At 49.3% G+C, this 25,916-nt stretch overlaps 1 protein-coding gene across 4 annotated transcripts in view; it reads left to right on the forward strand.

Annotated features, from left to right (window-relative positions):
• The window catches only part of LOC140425013 (E3 ubiquitin-protein ligase HECW1-like), an 856,744-nt gene that overhangs the window by 415,809 nt on the left and 415,019 nt on the right, over window positions 1-25,916 (forward strand). For all 4 annotated transcript variants that reach the window (XM_072508780.1, XM_072508779.1, XM_072508783.1 and 1 more), the window contains 2 exons: window positions 21,936-22,036; window positions 24,509-25,897. In XM_072508780.1, coding sequence (XP_072364881.1) covers window positions 21,936-22,036; window positions 24,509-25,897 — 1,490 coding nt within the window. The remainder of the gene's footprint in view (window positions 1-21,935; window positions 22,037-24,508; window positions 25,898-25,916) is intronic.

The raw sequence follows: 25,916 nt of genomic DNA on the forward strand, positions 1-25,916 counted from the left end.
ACCCTATCTCTTCCCCTCAATTTTGTATACCTCAATTAAGTCACCCTTCAGCCTTCTTTGTTCCAAGGAAAATAACTCCAAGCTATCCAATCACTCCTCGTAGTTACACTTTTCTAGGCCTGTAAACATTCTTTAAACCTCCTCTGCACCCTCTCCAGAGCAATTATGTCCTTCCTGTAATGTGGAGACCAGAACTGCACACAGTGCTCCAGTTGTGGCCTCACCAGTGTTCGATATCCTTACTTTTATATTCTATACCTCTGCCAATGAAGGAGAGCATCTTTACAACCTTGTCTACTTGAACTGCTGCCTTTAGGGACCTGTGTACTTGTTCACCAAGATCTCTTGCATTATCTACCCCTCTTCGTATGTTCCTCTTTATTGTGTACTCCCTACAACTGTTTAACCTCCCTAAATGCATGATCTCACACGTCTCTGTGTTAAATTCCATCTGCCACTTTACCGCCTACTACAACCCATCTATATCATTTTGGAGATTATAGCTATCCTCCACATTGTCCACCACTCAGCCAATATTTGTGTCATCTGAAAATTTCCCAATCGTACCCCCACGTTCATGTCCAAATCATTAATATATAACACAAACAGTAAGGGTTCCAACACCGAACCCTGTGGAACACCACTTGAAACAACTTTCCAATTACAGGGGCAGCCATCGACCATTATCCTTTGTTTCTTGTTACTAAGCCAAATTTCTATCCAGTTTGCTATATTGCCCTGTATCCCATGGGCATTTACTTTCTTGACCAATCTGCCATGTGGGGCCTTGTCAAACACCTTGCTAAAATCCATGTACACCAGATCCACTGCACTACCTTCATCAACCCTTCTTGTCATTTCCTTAAAGAATTCAATCAAATTTGTACGGCAAGACCTCCCTTTAACAAATCCATGCTGACTATCCCTGACGAGTCCATGCCTTTCTATGTGATGGCCAATCCTACCTCTTAGGATTGATTCCATTAATTTGCCCACCACCGATGTACGATTAACTGGCCAATAATTGTTTGACATTTCCTTCGATCCCTTTTTGAACAATGGAACCATGTTTGCATTTCTCCAGTCCTCCAGTACCTCCCCTGTATTGAGTGAGGATTGGAAAATCATCCTCAGAGCTCCTCCATGACCTCCTTCAGCATCCTCGGGAAACAATCCATCTGGCCCTGGTAACTCATAAACTTATAAGGATTCCAACCCTTTGAGTACTTCCTCACTCTTTATGATTATCCCATCCAATATTTACCTGGACTACTGTATCTGCATCATCCATTTCCTTTGTAAACACGGAGACAAATTATTCATTTAAAACTCTTCCTTCAGCCTCTGCATCTACACACAAGTTCCCTTCTTCATCTCTGATTGGTCCCACCTTTTCCAAAACTAACTATTAATATATTGGAAAAACGTCTTTATTTACTAATCTTTTTCTATGCCCTCTCTTTGATTTCCTTTTGTACTTCATCCCTGTACTTCCTATACCCATCAGAGCTATCTATGTGCCTATCGTACGCTATCTTTTTCTGTTTTCCTCTAGACAACCAGAGGCGTCTAGATTTGGCAGTACCACCCTTATTCCTGGAGGGGCATGTCTACTTTGTACATTTAGGATCTTGCTTTTTAGAGCTTCACGCTGTTTTTCTACAGGTTTATCCTCTAGCAATGCCGTCCAGTCCACCTCAGCCAAGTCCCTTCTCATTCCTGAAAAAGTTGCCTTCTCCCAGGGGCAGTTTAGCACAGGGCTAAATCGCTGGCTTTGAATTCAGACCAAGGCAGGCCAGCAGCACGGTTCAATTCCCGTACCAGCCTCCCCGAACAGGCGCCGGAATGTGGCGACTAGGGGCTTTTCACAGTAACTTCATTTGAAGCCTACTTGTGACAATAAGCGTTTTTCATTTCACATGTTTACTCCTACTTTATCTCTGTCCTTTTCCAATTCTAATTGAATTGTGATCGCTATCCCCAATATTGTTGCCAACTGCCACTTCATCCTTCTTCGTTCCCCAAAACTAGGTTTAAAATTGTATTTCCTCTCGTTGTGTTTGTCACTAATTGGTTGAAAAGATTTTCCTGGACACACTGCTTGAATCTTTCTCCCTCAGATTATCTTATATTGTTTGAATCCCAGTTGATATTGGGATAGTTAAAGCCTCCTACTATTATTGCCCTCTTGTTCTTACAGGAAGAGATTTGCCTACATATTGGCTCTGCTATCTCCCTTTCACTATTTGGGGACCTGTAGTATACTCCCAGATGTGTGACTGCTCCTTTTTTATTTCTAAGCTTAGCCCATAAAGCCTTGTTTGTTGACCCATTTAGTATATCATCCTTTCTCTCAAATGGAATTGATTCTTTAACCATTGTGCTACTCCCCCTCCCTTTTTATCTCCCCCTCTATCATTTCTCAAAACTCTATATCCTAGGATATTGAGCTACCAGTTTTGCCCCTCCTTTAGCCAGGTTTCCGTTGTAGCAATCACATCCTGCTGCCATGTGTCTACCTGTGCCCTTAACTCCTCTACCTTGTTTGTGATACTCCTCGCATTGAAGTACAAACAGTTTAACCCCATCTTTTTCCCTTGCTGGACACTTTTTAAACTTTGCTTCTCCAGCATTCCAAGTCTATCACTACGTCCTCTACATCTTTAGCTAATATTTTACCTCCATTTTCCTGATCTGAATTTGACCTATCTGATGTTACTCCTGGGATGCCATTTCCCTGCCACACTAGTTTAAATATTTCCCAACAGAACTAGCAAAAGCCCCGCAGCTCTGATCCCAGCTCTCCTTGGGTGCTTCCTGTCCAGTTTGTACAGGTCCCACCTTCGCCAGAACCGGTCCCAGTGCCACAAGAATCTGAATCCCTCAAGGCCACACATTCATCTGATCTACCCTTTTATTCCTGCACACTCTAGCACATGGAACCGGGAGTAATCCTACTATATTTGAGGTCCTGCATTTTAATTTATCTCCTAACTTCCTATACTGGGCTTGCAGGTCCTCATCCTTTAGTTTATCTATGGCATTGGTACCAATGTGTACCACGACCACTGGCTGTTCACCTCCCTTCTTCAGAATTTCCTGTATCCGTGCCAAGACATCCCTGACCTTGGCACCAGGGATGTAACATACCATCCTCGATTCACATTTGTGGCCACAGAAGCATCTGTCTATGCCCCTAACTATTGAACCCCCTCTCACTATGGCCCTGCCAGTCATTTTTCTCCCACCCGTCTGAGCAGCAGAACAGTGCTGTGGTTTTGGCTGCTGCTGCTTTCCCCTGAGAGACCCCCCCAACAGTATCCAAAGCGGTATATCTGTTTGAGAGGGACATGACCACAGGTGCTCCTATACTACCTTCCTGAGTCCTGCGGTGTGACCACTTCACTAAACATCCTGTCCATGACTTTCTCAGCATCGCGGATGCTCCACAGCAATACCCGCAGCTCCAGCTCCGAAGTCCGGTTAGCTAGAAGCTGCATTTGGACACGACTTCTGCACACGTTGTCATCAGGGACGCTGGAAGCATCCCTCATTTCTCACATTGTGCCAGAGCATATCATCGGTCTAAGGTCTCCTGTTATGATGTCCCTCTCAATTAAGCTAGTTACTTCCTGAAAAAACATTTACATTAGCTAGGGTCCTTATTTATGTAACCTAGGAACCATTGTTTCTTACCAAACATTCTATACTCTTTTTTTTTAGACCCTACCTTATTATTAAGCAATGAATTAGTTTAAAAGATTGCAAATACTCATTAGGACTTACTCACCGATCAGCTGCTTTGGATTGTCCCACGTCAATTTCTGAACCAGCACCACTATTTATCTTTTTCCTCTCATGCTCTTTGTGAACTCATGGTTCCACTTGCGCTGAACTTGTCATCTCGGGCAGGGCTTGTGCCCTGGGGTCTTTGATCCCAGGGAAGGCCTGCCACTGTCTAGTCAAGTGCCTGAGTGGCACTTAATACAAGCAGGCTTTCCCTAGATGAGATGACGAGGCTCTCTTGATGGCTCTACAGCTCAATAATGATAATCTTCAATAATAATCTTTATTGTCACAAATAGGCTTACATTAACCCTGCAATAAAGTTACCGTGAAAAACCCATGAGTCGCTACATTCCGGTGCCTGTTCGGGTACACCGAGGGAGAATTCAGAATGTCCAATTCACCTAACAGCACGTCTTTCGGGACTTTGTGGGAGGAAACCGGAGCATCCGGAGAAAACCCACGCAGACATTGGAGAACATGCAGGCTCCACACAGACAGTGACCCAAGCCAGAAATCGAACCTGGGACCCTGAAGCTGTGAAGCAACAGTGCTTGCTGGCAGGCAAAACTCCCTATGCCTCCATTAAATGCCATCCATAATGTCTTACTTTGGACACTGTGTGGGAACTAGACTACAAAATCTGAAATGTGACTTAGAATTGTAATTAGTAAATTAGTAATTTAGTACTTAAATTAGTACCCAAAAAGAATTGGGTACTCTAAATAAAATTTAAAAATTTACTATGTGCTTATTTACAGGAAGAGGACTCTGTTCAAGAACCTTAAACATTGCTAGTCATCTCTAAATTGGCCAAGCTCTAGGTCATGTGCCTTCTTACATCACTACAAAATCTGAAATAGTCCCCCCACCCCTTAGTAATATCCATATCTGTGTACAATGCTTGCAGTATATCAGGTAGACTTATTTTTCTAAACTTCATTTTTCACACCAATTAAATTGCCATATAAAGGGGGAATATGCTATGGAGGACATCCATTCTATATTTTTGCCGAATATCAACTCTGCAGAATTGTCAGCAGGATAAGCAAGTGTTTTTTAAAGCTTCAGGCTGAATCTAACATCCCAATTACCTGTGAGACAGCTAAGAGCGGTACAGTTCAGTGAGGGTTATAACATAAGTAAGCACAATCCTTTGTCTTAGTTATCTAATTCTAAACAAAATCATTCTCTCCCTCCTGTTGACAAAGATATCAATGCAGAAGCTTATTAAAAATATGTATTTTTCATAAGTGCTCCCCAGCAGGAGAAAAAAATGGTTAAAATTTGTCAGTGCTACTTTAGCATGTCTTTCCACTGGAGTGATTTACTTTCTTCAGTCAGGAAATTAAGGCCTGAATTTTACGGGGGCAGGAAGATTGGGGACGCCCCTCCCCCCCAACCCGGATGAAATGCCGGATGCCAGCTGACCCATGTTCAACAGGGCTATCTGTATTAACACGAGTGGGGTGAATGAGGTGGAGGAGGGACTTCTACCCCACAACGGGAGGAAGTCCCATTCTCAGGAGTTGACCCAACAGTTCCAACAGTGCCAGGTTCAGTAGTGGGCACTGCTGGAACTGCAAGTAGACCCCGAGATTGATGGATTCTACCACTGTTATCATGATATGTTCTGTTGTCACTACACTTGAAAGATACTGCTCAGACACCATGAAGCAGTCGTGCATAAGTACCAAGGAAGACTGTATTAATAAGAATTTACTATATGCACAGGGTGGTTCGGTGGCACAGTGGTGAGCACTGCTGCCTCACGGCACCGAGGACCCAGATTCGATCCCGGCCCAGGGTCACTGTCTGTGTGGAGTTTGCACATTCTCCCCGTGTTTGCGTGGGTTTCACCCCCACAACCCAAAAAGATGTGCAGGGTAGGTGGATTGGCCACGCTAAATTGCCCCTTAATTGGAAAAAAGAATTGGGTACTCTAAATAAAATTTAAAAATTTACTATGTGCTTATTTACAGTAAGAGGACTCTGTTCAAGAACCTTAAACATTGCTAGTCATCTCTAAATTGGCCAAGCTCTAGGTCATGTGCCTTCTTACATCACTGTGTGGGAGGAACTGTATTCAGTCACATGTTAACCCATTAAATACCAGATCCTTCAGCTACAGAGATGAAGGCAACCAATGCTTTACTTCAAAAAAGACTACCAGCACCTGCCCTCACGCCAGCTGTATTATGGCATAGGCAGCCAAGTTTGCATAGGCAGCCAAGTTTGCATAAGCAGCCAAGTTTGTTTTATTTTGCCTTTCATGGGATGTGGGCTTTTTTGCACATCCCTAATTTCCTTTGAACTGAGTGTCTTGCTAGGCTATTTCAGAGGGAAGTTAAGAGTCAACCATGATTGAATGGCGGAGTGGACTCGATGGGCCGAATGGCCTTACTTCCGCTCCTATGTCTTATGGTCTTATGGTCTTAACCACATTGCTGTGGGTCTGGTGACATTTGTGGGTTTTTTACAATAATTGGCAATGGTTTTGTGGTCATCCGTACCGAGATAATCTTTATATTCCAAATGTTTTTGACTGAATTTGAATTAAATTGGGATTTGAAATTGTGTCCCCAGAGCATTAGCCTGGGCCTCTGGATTACTTGTTTAGTGATATTACCACTATGCCACCATTTCCCCATAAAGTGCCTTGGTAACAAGCTCAATTGACTGTTAATTATTTATTACAAAATGGCAGACTGGCTGCCGTTTTCAGGGATGGCTCAGGGATGGGCAGGCGGGAAGGCGGGAAGGTGGTGGGCTTGCCACCCCTCATCCCTCGTATTTTACATGCTCCCCTGCTGAGAAAATGCTCGGGGTGGGGTGGGGTGTGTGGGGTGAGGGGAGGGGTGTAAAATTCAGTACCTAAATCATCATCAAGGCCAAAATGTTACATTCAGGGGTTGGGTATGCAATTGACCCAGCCCAATATCAAATAGCATCAAATAGCTTCCCGACATCATCGTGCACATGTGCGATTATGAGGTCAGCAGGCATGTGCACTAATCGGATGCACAGCCACTGACAATTAAAGGGCCAATTAAGACCATTAGCAAGCAAATAGGCAGCAATTTAACGCTGCCTGTGAGATTTTCAGCTGGCCGCTCAGGCAAAATGATTGGTCCCTAATCGCCTTTTTTGTATTTCCTCACCCAAGGCAGGATAAAATGCCCCTGTCCATGCTATCTCTGCACTTATCTTGGCCTGCAGAAGATCATCGAATCTTTTGTGGCACTGAAACCAGGGACGGTGCACAACATCGTAACCTTTGACCAGGCCTTCATTGTCAGATGGGCACCTTCACTTGCTGTCCCAGGAATGTGCCTCCTGGTACTGACCACCTGACCCAGGCCAGCCAGGCATTCATGGGTGAAATGGGGGGCACTTAGTCCGATTTGCCCACCTACATCCCATGATGCCTTTGCTGAACAATAGGAATGTTGTTATAATGATGGTTCCACACAGCTCGTCAGCCTCCCCACAACTTCTGTCACTCTTCAGGGAGCTGACTCTTCAGGATTTGAACCCTCCCACCACCAACGGGTCCTCATTGGCCTGGTGCCCAAAGCGTTCCCATCCCTGTTCAGCGTAGGCCCAACCAGCAGATCCATTACATGCTGGGCAGGCCATATTTGGCCACTGAGTGTAATATTGTGTTAACAATGCAATCATGGGCAGGAGTGGGTTTCACATCCGCCTCTACCCATACTGCCTTTGGATGCACAGGCAAAGGTTCTCAAGATACTACAGGATTAGAATAGGGTGCTGTTGGCCAATACTTAGGAAAAAGAGTTGATGAAGTGATATCGACTACACTCAGCTCACAATAAATTACCCATTTCTCTCTTTCATGAAAATAAATGGGACAGTTCAATGTTTTGGGGCCTTACGGACTACATTCAGCTTCAATCACTTATGAGTGCAGTAACATACAAGTCGTGCAGTGATGTTGTAGAAGTTTTATACAGCCATCTAGTGGTCAGAGATAGAATAAAAACCAAGTGCTCCGAAGAGCTAGGTAGTTGTAATATCTTGAGCGTTGATGGACCATAGAGAACAAACTACACTCCCCACTTCTGTACTGTATTAATCAAGGATCATGTATATGTGTTTCACAACTGCTCTAATAAACAAAGGAAAGGATTGATGTAATGACTTTCATTTCCTCAAAGTATTTCAATACCAATTAATTATTTCTGAAACAATCTGTTTTCCTGAAGGAAACACAGCAGCCAAATTGCAAAGTCCCATCAGATTAAATTTAGTAAAATCGGGGGCGGAATTCTCCCCCCCCCCCCCCCCCCCACGCCGGGTGGGAGAATCGCCCAGGCGCCGCGCGAGTCCCGCCACGCTGTCCCGACTCCCGCACGCAATTCTCCCCCCCCCCCCAAACCGGCGCGGCGCGAATCACGGCTGGCCGCTGGGAGAATCGCCGCTTGCCGTTGGTAATGGGCGAGCGGCGATTCTCCGGCCCGGATGGGCCGAGCGGCCTGCCCAACACGACAGGTCCCCGCCGGCGCCATCCACACCTGGTCGCTGCCGGCGGGAACAGCGCGGGAATGCTGGGGGGGGGCGCGGCTTGTGGGGGGGGGGGGTTAGGGGGGTTCCAGCACTGGGGGAGGGGGGAGACTGAAAAGGGGTCTGGCCCGCGATCGGTGCCCACCGATCGGCGGGCCAGCCTCTCTGAAGGAGGACCTCCTTTCCTCTGCTGCCCCGCAAGATCCATCCGACATCTTCTTGCGGGGCGGCCGCGGGGAGGATGGCAATCGCGCATGTGCGGGTAGGTGCCGGCCAACCGGCGCATGCGCGGGTGACGTCATTTACGCGCTGCCGCTTTTACGCGGCGCCAAGGCCAGCGCGCGTAAATGACGCGGCGCCGCTCCTAGCCCCCTGGGGGCGGGAGAATAGGGGTCTGGGAACGGCCTCCGACGTCGGAGTGAAACACTCCGGTTTTCACTCCGGCGTCGGGACTTAGTCTCCCGATGGGAGAATTGCGCCCCTCATCTCTGTCAATGTAGCAATCAATCAGTACTACACTGAAGTGTCAGTCCATATTATTATACACTGAGGTCTTTGTGTGAGACTCAATCCCACAACTTACAACTCATTGCAACTGATCCAAATGTCAGTAGCTAAGCAAAGTACTACGATCAAGGATGTGATCCTTTGAAAAATGATGCTTCTGGGAAATGCAGTGAGAGTGCATTTACCTGAGAAGAATGGTAGCAATTGTTTTGGATAAAAGTAAGGTGCTAATGTCTTAAGTTACAACAGCACGTGGTTAATAACTAACAACAAACTAAGTTGACCTTATTAAAACATAGAAAGGATGAAGCCAGTGGAAGAAGAGTGAATTGAAGAAACTAAAACACTGGAAGAACAGACTTAACCTGAGACTAATAAAACACAACAAACTAGAGCTAAAGTTGGGAAAAATAAACCAGAATGGAGAAACCAAAGCAAAAGTTTGTGGATGACACAAAAATAGGTGGGAAAGTGAGTGGTTAGGGTGACACAAAGAATCTGCAGAGGGATATAGACAGGTTAGGTAGGTGAGAGGGCAAAAATGTGACAGGGGGAACATTATGTGGGAAAATGTGTAGTAATGCACTTTAGTAAGAAGAAGAAAGGAGCGGAATATTATTTAAAGGAGAAAGACTGCAGCACAGAGGGATTTCGGGGCTCCTCATGCATAAATCACAAAGAGCTACATTCAAGTTCAGCAGGTAAATAGGGAAGGAAAATTGAATGCTGGTCTTTATTTCAAAGGGAATGGAGTATAAAATAATAAAGTCCTGATAAAACTATACTAGTTAGACCATACCTAGGGCATGATCTTCCGGCCTCGTTACGCTCTAGCTCAAGCGAAATGAGGCTGGGAAAAGCGGGAGAGGCCAAAAACGAGAACCGCGGTAGGCGCCAAATAGTTTGCGATACAACCGACCCGCTCCCATACGCAAAATCGGGATCGCGCCGTAACGTGGGGAGAAACCAATTATCACCACTTAAGTCCTATTACTATGCAGTTAATGAGAGCCATCCCACGGTAGTACAGTGGTTAGCGCTGATGCTTCACAGCACCAAGGACCCGGGTTCGATTCCCGCTTGGGTCACTGTCTATGAGGAGTCTGCACGTTCTCCCTATGTTTGCGTGGGTTTCCTCTGTGTGCTCCGGTTTCCTCCCACAAGTCCCAAAAGACATGCTGTTAGGTGAATTGGTCGTTCTGAATTCTTCCATGGTGTACCTGAGCAGGCACCGGAATGTGGTTACTAGGGGCTTTTCACAGTAACTTCATTGTGACAATAATAAAGATTAATATTATTACCTAACGGCCTGCCGTCATTCAGCAGCCTCCCCAGCAAGTAGTCACACTGGTGCCAATTAGTACTCTTTTTCAAAAACGTGAACCTGGCAGAAGGGCATCTGTGGGGAGCTGAGGAGGTGCGTAGCCATCTTTGCTCACAGAGAATGAGCCTGGGGACAGTGGGCATGCTGCCCCTCTGCTCAGTGGGGGGTGGGGGATCATCGACTGGTGGTGGGGGATCCTCTGCAGGTGTGGGCCACCATGGGAGGGTGGGCGTGAGACACTGGAGAGGGCAACCAGGGGCAAATGCTCACGGCACCACCATGCCAACCCTTTTATCGTGTATATCCATTCCGGAGGCAACCCTTGTCTCTGCCTGTCTTCCCCGTCGACCACCCATACCCCAACTGACTGCTAAGGCCTCTGGCTGCACGGCTGACGGCTATTGCTGATAGGTATTTAGCAATCGTGGTTAAGTGAGCGCTTCACACAATCCAAGTGCATTCCTGTGGTTGGACAGGGCCATGTAGCATGTGAGAATCATTGCCTAGCATCCCAATCAGACCCTGGTATGCGTGGGCAGGGCATTCCGGGTTGGGGGGAGGGGAGGATCAGTGGGGGAATGGAGGGTCCCAGGGTGGGAGCCACCGCTATTTGTCAGTCTAACACCCTCTCCCAATGCCTGACAGATATTGAACCTGTGGCAGGGATGTTTGACGCAGAAACATTGCCCCAGTGATGTGGGATACACGATGCGGCTTGGCGCCGGAGAAGGCGGCAGCAGCGTCTGCAGATGCTCGAGGCAGTGGCCCATGTGCTGGACCCCGCCCCACACCCTGAAGACCCGCCCGCCCATCAGGCCAGGGGGGGACCCAGAGGGGGAGTCCCATGCCGACCCAGATGTACAGGCGCCACTGGTCATTCAAACAAATGACAGACAGCATGTGCCGCAGGAGGCTCCGCCTCAACAGGAAGACGGTGCAACACCTGTGCCATGTCCTCGCGGACTTGGCATCACGTGGAGGAGGAGGACACCTGCTCCTGGTGGCCATCCAGGTCACCGCAGCCCTGAGCTTTTATACCTCAGGATCATTCCAGAGCTTGAACAGGGATCTGTGTGGTACCTGACAGGCCACATCCCACAGGTGTATCCGGCAAGTCACAAAGTCCTTGTATGCGCGGGCAGAAGACTACATCGTCTTTGACATTGACCATGTTCAGCAAGATACCCAGGCAGCAAACTTCTCTGCCATTGCCATGGTGCCCCAGGTTCAGGGGGTAATAGATGCCACGCTAGTGGTCCTGCGCTCACCGAGCCATCTGGGAAACCATATGTTAACAGAAAGGGGCTCCACTCCCTGAACATACAGCTCGTGTGCGACCACCAGATGAAGATAATGCACGTGTGTGCATGCTTACTGGGGATTATCCATGACAGCTACGTCCTGGGACAATCAATCATCCCCACCCTCTTTGAGGAGCACCCCAGGATGGGCGGCTGGCTCTTGGGGGATAAGGAGTACCTGCTGAGGACCTGGCTAATGACGCAAGTACTGAGGCCGGTGACCGAAGCAGAGACCCGGTACAATGAGGCCCATGTGGCCACCCGGGCTGTCATTGAGCGGTGCATCGGACCCCCCAAGACGCGGTTCTGATGTCTCGACCGCTCCTGTGGTGCTGTCCAGTACACCTCCCGGAGGGTCACCCTATTTGTGGTGATCTGCTGTGTCCTCCACAACCTCGCACAGCAGCGGGGCAATGAGGAGGAGGATGAAGAGGAGGACGAGGATGATGAGGTGGCACCGGATCAGCAGGGGCTGGAGGACGATCCCAGGGAGAAACCAGAAGACCAGCCGGAGGCTGCAGGACAGGCGGCAGCGGTGAGGGTCCGGCAAGCCCGTAGGATCAGGGAGGCCCTCATACAAGCCCGCTTCACCAAGCACGTGGCCTGGTCCATCAATGCAATCTTACCCACCCCCATTTGCCACCCTCCCAGGGTATGTGTTACATCAATCCAGGGTGCTGGGACTGTGTTGGCAATGTCAACAAATCACTGTCGAGGGCAGGAGGATGCTGATAACCCGCAGAGAGCCGAGCGCCAGTGCTCTTCAATCTATGCCATAGTCTAACTCCTGCCTGTCTGCTGAGTGCTTGATCACACCCATCACCTGCATGCGGTGATGCATTGCGGAAGAAAGTCACAGAGGCATCATACAGGTTGCGCACGAGGGTGTTTAATGTTCAATACAGGTCCCCACTCTCCCGATGGTGTCACCCCCCCCCTCTTCACATCTCCCTCACCCCCTAACTTCCCCCCCCAACCCCGTACCCCCCTCTCGTTGATGTCCTCAATGGCCCTCTATGTGCTTTGCCCTCCAGGTTCTACCACTAAATCAAGGTGTGTCCCCAGGATGCACATCTGAGGTGGAGGCTGCCAGCTGCTTACCTTATCCCGTGGCCTTCAATGACTCTGGGGGTGGAGGAAGGGTTGGGGGTCGCCTGGGGTTTTGGGGAGGTTGATGCTCCAATTGGGGGGTGGGGGCAGTTGGGGGACTTTGGTGTCTACTCACTCATGCTGCCCGGTGTAGGGTGTTGTCCTTTTTCCGGCACTGAAGACCAGGCTTGCTGGTCACACTCCCCACGCTGACATCTGCCGCCACCTTGTCCCAGGCAGCACTGGCAGCCTTCTGGCTCACCCTCTGGGACCCTCGAGGGAATAGGACATCCCTCCTGGCCTCCACCACATCCAGGAGCCTCCCCAGGTCAGCGTCCCTGAATCTTTGGTCTCCTCGGCGCCATTGTTGCAAGCTGGCTGGGGTTGGCTGAGCAAGTGCAACTTAAGTGCTGCTCGACCTTGTTAGCCGGGCCCGGGGGGGGGGGGGGGGGGGGGGGGGGGGGACGAGCGCAATCCCGGCGAACCAGCTGGTGAGCCATCGTTTACAGCGAGAAGCCCTTGAGGCCAATCAGTGGATCAATTAACATTGAATTGCGTTGCTAACCTCACTGGGCCAAGCGCCAGGAAGCTCGCGGCAATTCCCGTTCGCTACCACACTTTTTTGGCGAATCGCGCCTCATGAATACAGTTAACAATTTTGGTCCCCTTATCTAAGGAATGGTATACTGGCACCGGAGGAAATCCAGAGAAGTTTCACTGGGTTGATCTGGGTATGGAGGGATTTTCTTATGAGGAAAGCTTGAGTAGGCTAGGCCTGTACTCATTGGAGTTTAGAAGAATGAGAGGTGACCTTATTGAGGATTCTCAGGGGGCTTGACAGGGTAGATGCTGAGAAGTTGTTTACTCATATGGGACAGTATAAGACCATAGGGCATAATCTCAGAGTAAGGGGTCAGTAATTTAAGACAGTGATGAGGAGGAATTCCTTCTCCCAGAGGTTAGTGAATCTGTAGAATTCTTTACCGCAGAGAGCTGTACAGGCGGCATCATTAAGTGTGTACATGGCTGGGATTGACAGTTTTTAATCAGTAAGGGAATCGAGGATTAAGGCAGGAAAGTGCAGTTGAGATCAGATCAGACATGATCTCATTGAATGGCAGAGCAGAATCAATGGGCCGAATAGCCTACTTCTGCTCCCATGTCTTATGGTCTTGTGGTGTAATCCAAAAGCCATTTGGTAAATTACACTTGCAACAATGCAGCAATATATAGAAGCTGCAATACATGTTGGCATTTAGCCTCCATACTAACACTTCTGCACAGTCCTAAAACATCAAAATATGGACATACAAACAAGGAACAGGAGTAGGCCATTCAGCCCACTGAATCTACTCCGCCATTGAATAATATCATGGCTAACCTGATAGTAATCTCAACTCTGCATCCTGCCTTCCCCGATAATCTGTCACCCCCTTGTGAATCCACCTCGGCCTTAAAAATATTTAAAGACTCTGCTTCCACCACCTTTTCAGGAAGAGAGTTTCAAAGACTCGACCCTCTGAGAGAATGCATTTCTCCTCATCTCTGTTTTAAATGGGCGACCCCTTATTTTTAGGCAGTAACGCCCTAGTTGTGGATTCTCCCACAAGAGGAAACATCCTCTCCACACCCACCCTCTCAATACCCCTCAGGATCTTACATGTTTCAACCAAGTTGCCTCTTACTCTTCTAAACTCCAGTGGCTACAAGCCAAGCCTGCCTTATCTTTCCTGGTGAGACAACCCACTCATTCCAGTTATTAGTCTGGTGAACCTTCTCTGAACTGTTTCCAATGCATTTACATCCTTCCTTACAGTACTCCAGATGTGGTCTCACTAGTGCCCTATATAACTAAAGCATTACCTCCCTACTTTTGTATTCAATGCCCACACAATAAATAATAATATTGTATTCACTTTCCTAATTACTAGCTGTACCTGTATCCCAGCCTTTTATGATACATGAACGAGGAGACCCAGGTTACCTTGCACCTCAGAGCTCTGCAACCTCTCACCGCTTAGATGAAATGCTTCTCTTTTAATCTAAGCTAAAATGATTATTTAATAATGATTCCCTTGTTTAATTCTGCAATTCGGTGAATTTTGAGTTCAATGAAATGTTCTTGGAAGAAGGGAAAATGTAATGATTTATTAATAAAGGCCACAATTTAACCAAAAGGTTTCTAAGTGCAATAGTAAGCAGGAACTGGTGGTGAGCTTCACGACGTTCGGACCGGCAAGGCCGTCATTACTATAAAGGGTTAATTGGCCCACTTAACGAGGCATCAAGGGCTTCACGTCGCAAATGTCAGCCCCCCGCCAAAATGGGAGAGCAGCACTAAAACTGCTCCTGCACATACACCAGGCCGGCATCCCCGAAGGCATCCTGCTGGCTGATTCCCCACTCAGCTTGCAGCCATGTCACCAAGGAGACCAGCTCCACAATTTGGGGATGCCGACCTGGGCGGATTGTTGGACACGGCAGAGGCCAGAGGAGATATCCTATTCCCCCGAGGGTCTCGGAGGGTCAGCCAGTGCGGCCTGGGAGGAAGTGACAGCGGCCGTCAGCTCAGGTAGCGTCACCAGGAGGACCAGCACCCAGTGCCGTAAGAAGATCAAAAACCTCCACGCAAGCACTGGGCCCCCGAACCCCCCCCCCCCCTCCCGAGAATGCGCCTGGCAGAGCCTCTGCCCAGCACCATTCCGTGCCCTGGCCCACCCATGCCCAGCAATGCTGCCCATGCTACCTCACCCTCATACCCCCCCACCCCCATACTCCCCATTTCCCACATACCCCCCACCCGCCGCTTACCCCCAACCACCCCATGTCCCCCTGATTCCCCATCCCCCCATGTTCCCCATCCCCCCGCAATGTGCCATATCTCCCACCCAAACCTCTGAGCCCGACACTTCTGCGGTGAACGACGCATGTGGCTCATAATATCCCCTCTACGTCCCTGCAGGAGATGTTGGCCCACAACAGATGGCAGAGGGCCCAGGCGGCGGTGGGGTGCTGGACATCAGAGCCCTCATCCCCTATGAGGAACGAGCCCTGGAGATCGCAGGGGTGACAGAGGACAGATCAGTCACTGACGCAGAGGTTGGTGTATGGCGGAGAGGTGAGAATCCACAGGCCCACACACAGATGACCAGTCACACGTGAGTTGTTAATGCCATACAGACAGACCCACCCCCCCCCCCCCACTAACAGGATCCTCATTTGACAGTGTCGGCCTGTCAGGGTTGGTCCCCTCACACACCCCCGCACCCCCCTCCCCACCTCCCATGAGAACATCTCGGACGGGGAAACCACCATATTCTCAGCACACCTCTCATCCCCACTCTCCACCAGCGCAGAGACACACACCTCGGTGGGGGACAGTGGTGGCCAGGTTTCTGGGGCACAATCTGGTGAGCCCCACACAGTTGTTGATGTACATCGGGACCCCGGAGCTGGTGCAGAAGCTAGGGTTCAGTAGAGAGATTCAGAGGGGGATGCCAGCGATATGCCAGAAAGTCTGTAGCCGATTAGAGGAGCCCCAGAGGCCACCAGTACAGGAGATGGTGGCAACAATGCATGGCACCGAGACCAACACTGCTAGGGCGACGACTGCTGTGGGGAAACCTGGTGCATGACTTTGGCAGCATGAGTAGAGGTGACCTAGGCTTAGCTCCGTTGGTGACGACCGTGGCTGAGCGCTTCGACTGCATGTCCCAGTCACTGGCGGACGTGACCCAGTACCAGGTGGACCTTGATGAGGCACTAAGGGGCATGTCCCAGTTGCAGGTAGGCATTGTCGGGCGCCCCAGAGCATGTCCCAGTCACTGAGGAGTATCACCGAGGGCATCGACACTGTGCTGCAGGCATTGGGGAACCACCAGGGCTGGCAGAGCCAGGTGACACAGGGGCAGCCTGGACTCGATCCAACTGCCCATCTGCCCAGAGGTGATCCCCAGGGCCTATGGGCACCACCAGGAGTAGGGAGTGCTGGGTGCCAACCCAAAGCCACCCTACGGTGCCCACCAGCAAAACGGCACATCAGAATCAGCACCCGGAACTGGGCGGCACGACGCCAGGGCTCCCAGAGGATTCCGGCCAGATGCAACGAAGGACACGGTAAGCAGCAGGCTGCCTCCACCTCTGATGTCCATCCCAGGAACACACCTAGACGCAGCTGTAGAGCAAGGAGAGCAAAGCAGGTCGAGGATCACTGAGAGGACACTGGGGCGTAGGGGTGTAGGGGGTATAGGGATAAGGGTGCGTTGAGGGGAGGAAGGGGTGGTGGTGAAGGGGGTGGGAGAGTGGGAGTGCACCATTGGGGGGTCAGGGCAGTTGGGGACAAATGTGTACAGAGTTTCTTTAAATTGACCTCGATCAATATGATACCTCTGGTACTTTTTTCTGTAATGCGGGCCAAGCAGCACTCCCATGCCCCAGCTCCCCGGATATGGAGATCCTGGATGCCTTTTTACCCCCCACCCTCCAGCAACCACCGCCCCCTTACCCCCAGTACACCACATGCACGTGATGGGTGTGAGCAAGCTCTCAGCAGACAGGCAGGGGTCAGACTGTAGAATAAATTGAGTAGCACCAGCTCTCAGCGGGATATCATATGCACACACCCTCCTGCCATCAACAGTGACCCGCTGACAGTGCCAACACAGCCCCATCACCCTGGAGTGAAGTTACACAGACCATGTGAGGGCGGGACAGGGGGTTGGGGCATAAGGGGGGAGGGGAGGGGGTATGTTGAGGGATGGTGGAGGGAGTGAGAAGGGGAGTGGTGGGGAGGGGGTGAATGATGGACCAGGCCTCGTCTTATGAGAAGCGGGTGAGGACGAGAGCCTCCTTGGCCCTCTGGGCTTGCCGGACCCTTGTCGCTGCCCCCTGTGCTCCATCCACTGGCTGGTCCTACAGGTCCTTCCCGGCTTTCCACCAGCCACTCCTGGTCCGGCACCTCCTTGTCCTCGTCCTTCTCCTCAGAAGTGGCCACATGTTCCTCCTCGTCCATCTCCAGCACATTGCCCCGCTGTTGTGCCAGGTTGTGGAGGACACAGCAGACACCACAAAGCGGGCGGCCCTCCGGGGAATGTACTGCAGTGCATCACCAGAGTACTCGAGGCATAGGAACCGCATCTTGAGGCGTCCGATGCAGCACTCAATGACTGTCCAGTTGGCCGGATGGCCCTTGTTGTATCGTGTCTCTGCATCAGCCAACGGCCTCGTTATTGGCGTCATCAGCCAGGTCCTTAGTGGGTACCCCTTATCCCCCAAAAGCTAACCGACCATTCTGGGGTGGTCCTCAAAGTGACCGGGGGTGTCTGACTGCCCCAGGATGTAGATGTTGTGCACACTCCCTGAGGCGTACAAGTTCAGGACTGCAGTACCTTGATGGCCACCGGGAGTGGGTATCCTTGTCCTCTATGTGGTGCCAAGTCCACGAGGACATTGCACAGGTGCTGCATGGTCCCCTTGTTGACGCGGAGTCTCCTGCGGCACATGCTGTCCGTCATCTGCTCGAAAGGCCAGCGCCGCCTGTACACCTTAGGCCATCGCCGGTTTCCCCCTCTCGGTCCCTCCCTAGCCTGATGGCCGGCCAGTTCCTCAGGGTGTGGGGCAGGGCCTGGCATATGAGCCGCTGCCTCAGGTTTCTGTCGACACTGCTGTTGCTGCCTCCTCTGGCATCTGGCCATCTGACCTGCCAGCAGCTCCACGAGGGCAGCTTCCGTGAACCAAGATATCGTCCATTGAGTTTAATATCTGTAAGCAGTTAGGCGAGGGCATGAGACTGACGACCTTCAGTTTCCCCCACCCCGGCACCCACCATTCCCCCATTGCCAGCCCTCCCTCGTTTCTATATTGCTCCCTCCTCCCCAATGCTCCCCCTCCCCGCGTTCCCCCATTTCACCCTCCCCCACCCCATCCCCACATCCCCTGCCATCTGACACGCCCTGCCCACGAACTCCCAGCCACAGAGTGGGCCCCTGCTCATCGGACCCCAGACCCTGTACCCCAGATATCTGCACGTAGCGTTATCTGCACTGGGTGCTCGTCCCCTTCCCAGTGCACACCCCCATTTTCTGGTCACCGAAATATCCCCTGTGCTGGGGCCCAGCCACTGGCAGTTCAGATGTTGGCTGCTGCATCCACGGTGTTGCCTCTGACAGTGTTCAGGCACAGTGCCGAGGTATCACGATCTGATGGGATGCTAGGCAATAACTCCCACATGCCACATGGCACGCCTGCCCATGGGGATCCACTTGGGAGGTGTGAAGTGCTCACTTAACTACGATTGTCCATTCCCAATTAGAAATAGCCTTCAGCCGCGGGCCAGAGGCCTCCATGGTCAGTGGGAATTATGGGTGGTGGTGGGGCTGGCGAGCTGGGGTTGCCCCAGGAATGGGAACACACGACGATACAGGAGGTGGCATGGTGGACCCACGGGAGCTCCCACCACCCAGCCAAGGCCATGGGCGGCCATCCCCCTGCTCCGCAATCCCCTCCCCACCCATGGCGGCCCATCTTGACTGAGGCGGCCCCGTGCGGACTCACCCACCCCACTCCGAGCTTCCGTCACAGCAACTCCAGCGTCTCCGGGTTCATTGGCCTCTCACCTCCTCGGGTCCCCGCAGCAGCCCTTCCAACAGCTCACGTTTTAAAAAAGGAGTACTAATCGACCACTTGCTGGAGAGGCCGTTAACTAGGGGGTCACTCCCATCAATTTTATGGAGATTGGCCTGAAGTGGAGATTATTGGTTTCTTGCCATGCCACGGCAAGATCCTGATTTCGTCAACGGGGCGGGCCAGTTAGTTCGCAAATAGTTCGGCACCCGGGCAGTTCTGGATTTTGGCTTCTCCAACGATCTAATAGCCTCGTCACACTCTCGCTTACGTGTAGGTGGCCAATGCGTCTGGTCAGTGATGATATTGATATATAAACGCTGAGCTGAATTTAATGGCTGCGACAGTTGCACTGTTCACTGGCTGGAAAGCTTGGCTATTTTTGGAAACCCCAATGGGATTAAATGTATATCAGTCAGTTAACTGCCTGTCGTCCAGGCTTCTGTGCCTTTAAGGGCAAAGTTCCTGCCTCCAAGAACAGGTCAATCAGAGTCCAGCAGATCTTAAGTTCCAGCAGCACCTGGGATTAGTGGCCAATATTGGGACTGCAGCCAACTCTGCACTAACCAGACCAACCAGCATGAAGCAGGCCCAAGAGGGCAGCTAATTTAAAAAAAATAATATTTATTGTCACAAGTAGGCTTACATTAACACTGCAATGAAGTTACTGTGAAAATCCCCTCATCGCTACACTCCGGCGCCTGTTCGAGTACACAGAGGGAGAATTCAGAATGTCCAAATTACCTAATAGCACGTCTTTCGGGACTGTGGGAGGAAACCGGAGCACCGGGAGGAAACACACGCAGATACGGAGAGAACGTGCAAACTCCGCACAGACAGTGACCCAAGCCGGGAATCGAACCTGGGAACCTGGAGCTGTGAAGCCAAAGTGCTAACCACTGTGTTATCGTGTTGGTTCACCAGAGCATGGGGTTGGGGCGGTTGTTGTCGAGAACAGCGGGAGATTTTTTTGGAGGGGGTGGCCTTACCCTGCATCTACCCTATGTGGGCAACAACATGCCGCGTCCCAAGCCAACTTTAACTAGGTGACCTTCCCAAGTGGTATACAGGCCCATCTTGGCCTGTAATTGGCCTCCAGGACCATAACCATAAGACCATAAGACATAGGAGCAGAATTAGGCCACTTGGCCCATCGAGTCTGCTCCGTCATTCAATCGTGACTGATATTATCTCATCCCCATTCTCCTGCCTTCTCCCCACAGAAGGCCATCCATAACCTTCCCTTGACATAATTGGGGAGAGTTGGAAACGTAAAACACTCCACCTCAGGCCTTCCATGCTGATTTTCCAGCACTCACCACCACCCAAACCCCCCCCCCCATATCTCCCAGCCCACTACTGGAGTTGGAGGTCAGTTTTGCCCACCGCGTATGCAAAGAATGAAGCAAACGCTTTGCTTAAAGCTTGAAAAAAACTTTAGGGAGCCGAGTTGTTCTTCAAATAGGCTATAAAGTCATACAATTTAGTAGTTCGATTAGATTAGATCAGTTTACCTGGAAATCAAGCAGCTTGTCTCTTATGGAGGGTTGTGGAGAAAGGAACAATGCTGTCAGATACCTCAAAGAAGCCAGCACAGTTTATTATGGAGGACTAATCTTTCGACAGTAACGAGAGCTGCAAGTTTTGATACAAACTATCTGTTGTTGAGAGCTCACAATTTGCATTTCATGTGACACAAAATCACATTTGTCTTGATTTCTTAGCAATATTTATAACTATTGTACTTTTGTATTTACTCCTAACTTTCAGCTTTGGTTACTGTAGTCAGTTTGCTTAATAACCTCATGAAATTCAAGGTCCAATGTTTGCACACTTTGAGTGTAGCTCGGCCATGATTTTTTAAAATAATTCCGAAGGAGTGGTACAATCAAAGTAAGGAGGTAAAGAGCTTTTCCTTCCGAAAAACTGAAGATATTGCTGTGGATCGAGGAATACATGTTCTTTTCATCCTACTGAAAGCAACATTCTTTTTTAGGTACCCGTTTGCCACGCAGTCACGCATATATTTTATTCGGGAATAAACTGTTTTAAGTTGTAAACAGAAATACAAGAATAATTTTCTAAATATATGTTATGAGTTAATGTTCACCACATTAAGCACCAACTGTTGAATTTTTCCCTTTTGGTTGCAGCACTATCTGTAGAGGTGCAAGTCCCAAATTTAAGTGAAAAATGGCTGACGCAGTGCACAGTCCGCACAGGACATTTTACATATCTGTCAAGTAATAGAAGGAAAAATAGATGACACTGGGGATTTTTCTGCCAATTTTACTGGCAAGAAATCTATTGAGTGGAAAATGTAGCCCATCTGCTTAATTGTTTGGGCGAACAGCTTATTTGATTCCTCTCAATCGACAGAGAACTTTAAGTACTGTTTAGAACTGCTGGTCATCGCATACCTTCCCAACGTTTATCAAAAACAACACATTTTATGCAATTGTGCTGAGTTTCCTTGCTTTGAACATAATCTGCGGGATTCTCTGGCCCACCCGCCCTAATTTCCTGCGCGGCACGCCCTCATCGGCAGCAGGATTCTCCGTTCGTCCAGCCGGCCAATGGGGTTTTCCATTGTGGCCATCCAACACCGTTGGGAAACCCGCGGGCGTGGGTGCACTGGCGGTGACGTGGAGGATCCCGCCAATGGAAAATCCCGCAGAATAAGTCTTTGACCAAGTTGCAAACGGATGTAGTAAAATGTGATCATCCTGCTTTATTATTTATGTCGGGGGAGTACTATAATCATGTTTGTATTCTTTCAGGGACAGGGTGGTGAGCTATACATTGGGTCGAAGACTGCCAACAGACCATGTCAGCGGACAGCTGCAGTTCCGATTTGAGATAACGTCTTCAATCCATCAAGGTTGCTCTTTGCTTATCGCACATTGAGCCAAAATCTAAAAGCACCTTTTCATTACAGGGATTAATCTGATTTTGGCAGCATACTTTAGAAAGACATCATAAAAGACCCAGTCACTGTTAGGAGAAAGTTATTTCATTTAATTTTGTTTGACTTTCATGGAAGCAGAAAGAACCTTGTTATATTTCTTGCAGAAGAGAAGAACTGGAGTGCGCATTAGTTGGGTTCAGCTTGATCTGCCCATCGTTTTATCTTTCTTCTTGGAAGAGATGCCATAAACCTGCAGGGCATGTTCTCAGGAATCAAATCAAAGAATTAGCTGCAATCAGTATATTGATCAGAATGAATGAGTTGGGTAGAATCCACGATAAAGCTGATTGTACATGGTGGTGGAAGAGCTTTCACCTTCTTTACCTGTTCAATGCTTTTTTAGTGTTCCTCTGTTCTCAAAATAGAGACTAAGTGTTATAAGTGTGGATAGGTGTGATTATTAGATAGTCTAGTTTGTGCTCAGCACCCTAATCCTGTAGTTGCTAAGTTAACTTTTACTAAATGCACCTATCCATCTTTGAAAATGTTCCACACAACGGACTGGCTTCAAAAAGGAGTCCTGCATTAATTGTCGCACCTTGTTTGTAATTTCCAGGTGGGATGTAGTGGTCACTCAGGAAACAGCCCCAGATGTTTTGTGAAAACATTTTAGTGGAGCCAGGAGGAGCAGGACTGTAAAACATTCCGTGACTTGGCCTCTAATCCAACCATTTCCTGATCAAGGGGGTGAGGTTGATATGGTCTTTCCTCCATCCAATATTTATGGACTGTGAACTGTCCCACCTCACTACAAGTAAAGGAATTCTTTCCCCACAACCTCTCCCCAACTCTTTAGACTTAGCTCCACCTCTATCCTGATTAAAGCTTCTGCAAAGGGTGGTAGAGGTTTGGAACTCTCTCCCACAAACAGCAGTTGAAGCTCGAACAGTTAATTTTAAATCTGAGATAGATAGATTTTTGTTAAGCAAAGATATTAAGGAATATGGGCCAATGGCAGGGTAATGGAGTTAGGTCACAGATCAGCCAGGATCTCATTGAATGGTGGGACAGGCTCGAGGGGCTGAATGGCTTACTTCTGTTCCTATAATTACTTCCTAATCCACAAAGGCCGTTCATTCAGAGACACATCTTGCCTCCATTGACCTGACTGACCACTTCCCCCAATAAAGCGTATTACTAAGTGAACTAGTAACAGCAAGTGGCAGAGAGTAGGTTTTAATCCTTTCTTGGGACTCACGCCCTAAAGGTCTGAAAGAGATTTTAGGGATAGATGTAGAAATGAAATGAAATGAAAATCGCTTATTGTCACAAGTAGCCTTCAAATGAAGTTACTGTGAAAAGAATTAGCCCTATGTACGGTTGTCGTGCTGCTGAAAAGTGTAGACAATGTACAGGATTCTCCATTGGCCAATGCGGGAATCAGGATACGCGATTGGGCGGAGAATGGGTTCCGATGCCAAAATCGCGGTGGGTCCTGATTTGACGCCAAATCGCAATTCTCCATCACCTCAACAGCGGCGTCAATGCTTTCTGGAACGCACGTACAGTAAACACCGTTTGCATATCATTAGGGGGCCCGACCCGATATTCTCCAGGGCCTCCATGATTCTCCGCCTCCGATGGATCGGATTCCCGACGGCATAGTTCACTTGTGCTTCTAAAAATCGTGAAACTGCCGTCATGGCTGCTGAGGGAGAAAGAGGGGGTACGGAAAGTGTCTAACATTGCCATTGTTTGTTGATTTGTTCCACTGGCGGGGGCTTCTGCCAGGGCCAGGGTGAGTAGTGGGGGATGGCCAGGAGGTGGGATGTGGTGTCGGGTGGACAGGCACGGGACACCATTGCCGCAGTTTGCAAGGCAGCCACGCAGCTGCGCACGCCACTGACAGCGCACTGTGAACTTAGTGCCACTGGTCGTATAGGTCCCCCCCCCCCAGGGCACCCCCCTAAGTGCCCTCTGACCCCAGCCTACCCATCAGCTGTATGGGCACGCCCCAGCACAACCAGTGCCACCTTGTTGGCTGCGATGAGTGTGTTGGGGGATTGTAATGTGTTTGTGTGGCTGCAGCTTGTCAGCCTCCCGAGTGTCAATCACGGACCCGACGAATCCTGCACCGTTTTTCATTGGAATGGATTGTGTTCCTCGCAGCGCCGTGCTCGTCTCTTAACAGAAGCGGCATCGGTCCAGGCGTGGTGGCAGCTTTGCTGTCGTGAAAGTCCACGAATTCTGCGCTGGCATCAACACTTAGTCTCAGAAATGGAGAATCCCGCCCTATATTCTTTAATCACCCTTACGATCTGGCTTTCATTTTTATTGACATTTAACATTTCCAACCTTTGTTGGTTTTTAAAAGAAATGTAACGATGCAGACAGTCTATGGTGCGATGCTTTCATTTACTAATTTTTACATCTGACACTTTTTAGACGATGAAGATATTTCAGCCAGTAATGAAACAGGATCAACTGAAGAGCAGGAAAATCAGATGATTGACTTAACAAAGCCAGTTTGCTGTGAGTCCCAGAGTGCTGCCGCTACAAACGTGGCAACAGAAGAGGTTGAGCATTTGAATGAAAGTAAAATTAATGTGAATGGCATGGATTTAAAGGGTTCAGACAGTGGGAATGCTGTGAGCTCACCACTCAGTGAATTGGATCAAACCATTGAGAATGAGAATGGAGCTGATGAGCATGACAAAGAAAATAATTTCCCAATGGATACTTTGGATCCTGTGGAGTCTATACCAAAAGTAACTCAACCTTCCCTAACTGATTTATCCCAACCTCAAGCTAACTCTGTTTCGGATGAAATCTCCGAGCCCGAAAGGGTGGAGGAAGATGCTGTCACTCAAGTAGAAGATGTGTGTTCTGGTCAGTCAGTACTTGATGCCGAAGCTATTGCTGAAGATATCTGTCAAGTAGAAGGGACTGAAACTGGTGTCAACGACCACGAAGCTTCGCCTCAGCAGGAAGATTGTACATTGATATTGAGGAGAACAGTAAGGCGAAAAATGAGGCCGTTCTCGCTGCCGGTGTCTGAGCTGGAATCTGTGATTGCCTCAGCTTGTGGCTCAGGGGAACCAGAAACTCCACGGACCCACTATATTACTCTGCACCGTCTGCTCCATAGCTTACCTTCTACTCAGCTGGATGGTGGTGATGCACAGGAAGAGATAAATCATAAATTTGCTACCTTGGAACCTCTGGAAAAAGAACCCGAGGACAAAAATGAATCCGGTGAAACAGATACAACAGAGCCTGAAGCTAGTTGTGTCTCAAGTGAACCCGGCAATGCTGGGCGAAGGATGTTGCCTCGCAGTGCATCTGTTGAACACCTTTCTGAGTTAAATCAGATTCTAGAGAAAGATCAGCAAATAAATCAAAGTGAGACTGAGACAGATGCTGCACCGCAGGTAAATAGTGAGTGGGACATCAGTAACACGCCATGTTGTAGAACTTCTTGTTACAGCACTTCCTGTTACAGTACATCTTGTTACAGCACCTCCTGTTACAGCACGTCCTGCCAAAGCACTTCCTGCTATGATGGTACAAATCACTTCTCCTCAAGTCATACACGGTTCTCCTCAATTGACAGTGCACGGTTGTCTGAAAGTACAGTTTTCTCTTCACAAGAAGAGGAGGAGGATGAAAACAGTGCATTTGAGTCAGTGCCAGATTCAGGACATAGCCCTGAGTACTGTGAGAGGGAACAGGCAGACACCATCATTCATTGGCCAGAAGAACCTGCAGCCCAAGCACCAGAAAGGACGCTGGCAAATGAAGAACCAGCTGCTAGACAGAGCAACAGCACTGAAGGTTAGAGTCAGATATGCGC

The sequence above is a fragment of the Scyliorhinus torazame genome, chromosome 6, assembly GCF_047496885.1.
Source record: "Scyliorhinus torazame isolate Kashiwa2021f chromosome 6, sScyTor2.1, whole genome shotgun sequence".
NCBI classification, from domain to species: domain Eukaryota; kingdom Metazoa; phylum Chordata; class Chondrichthyes; order Carcharhiniformes; family Scyliorhinidae; genus Scyliorhinus; species Scyliorhinus torazame.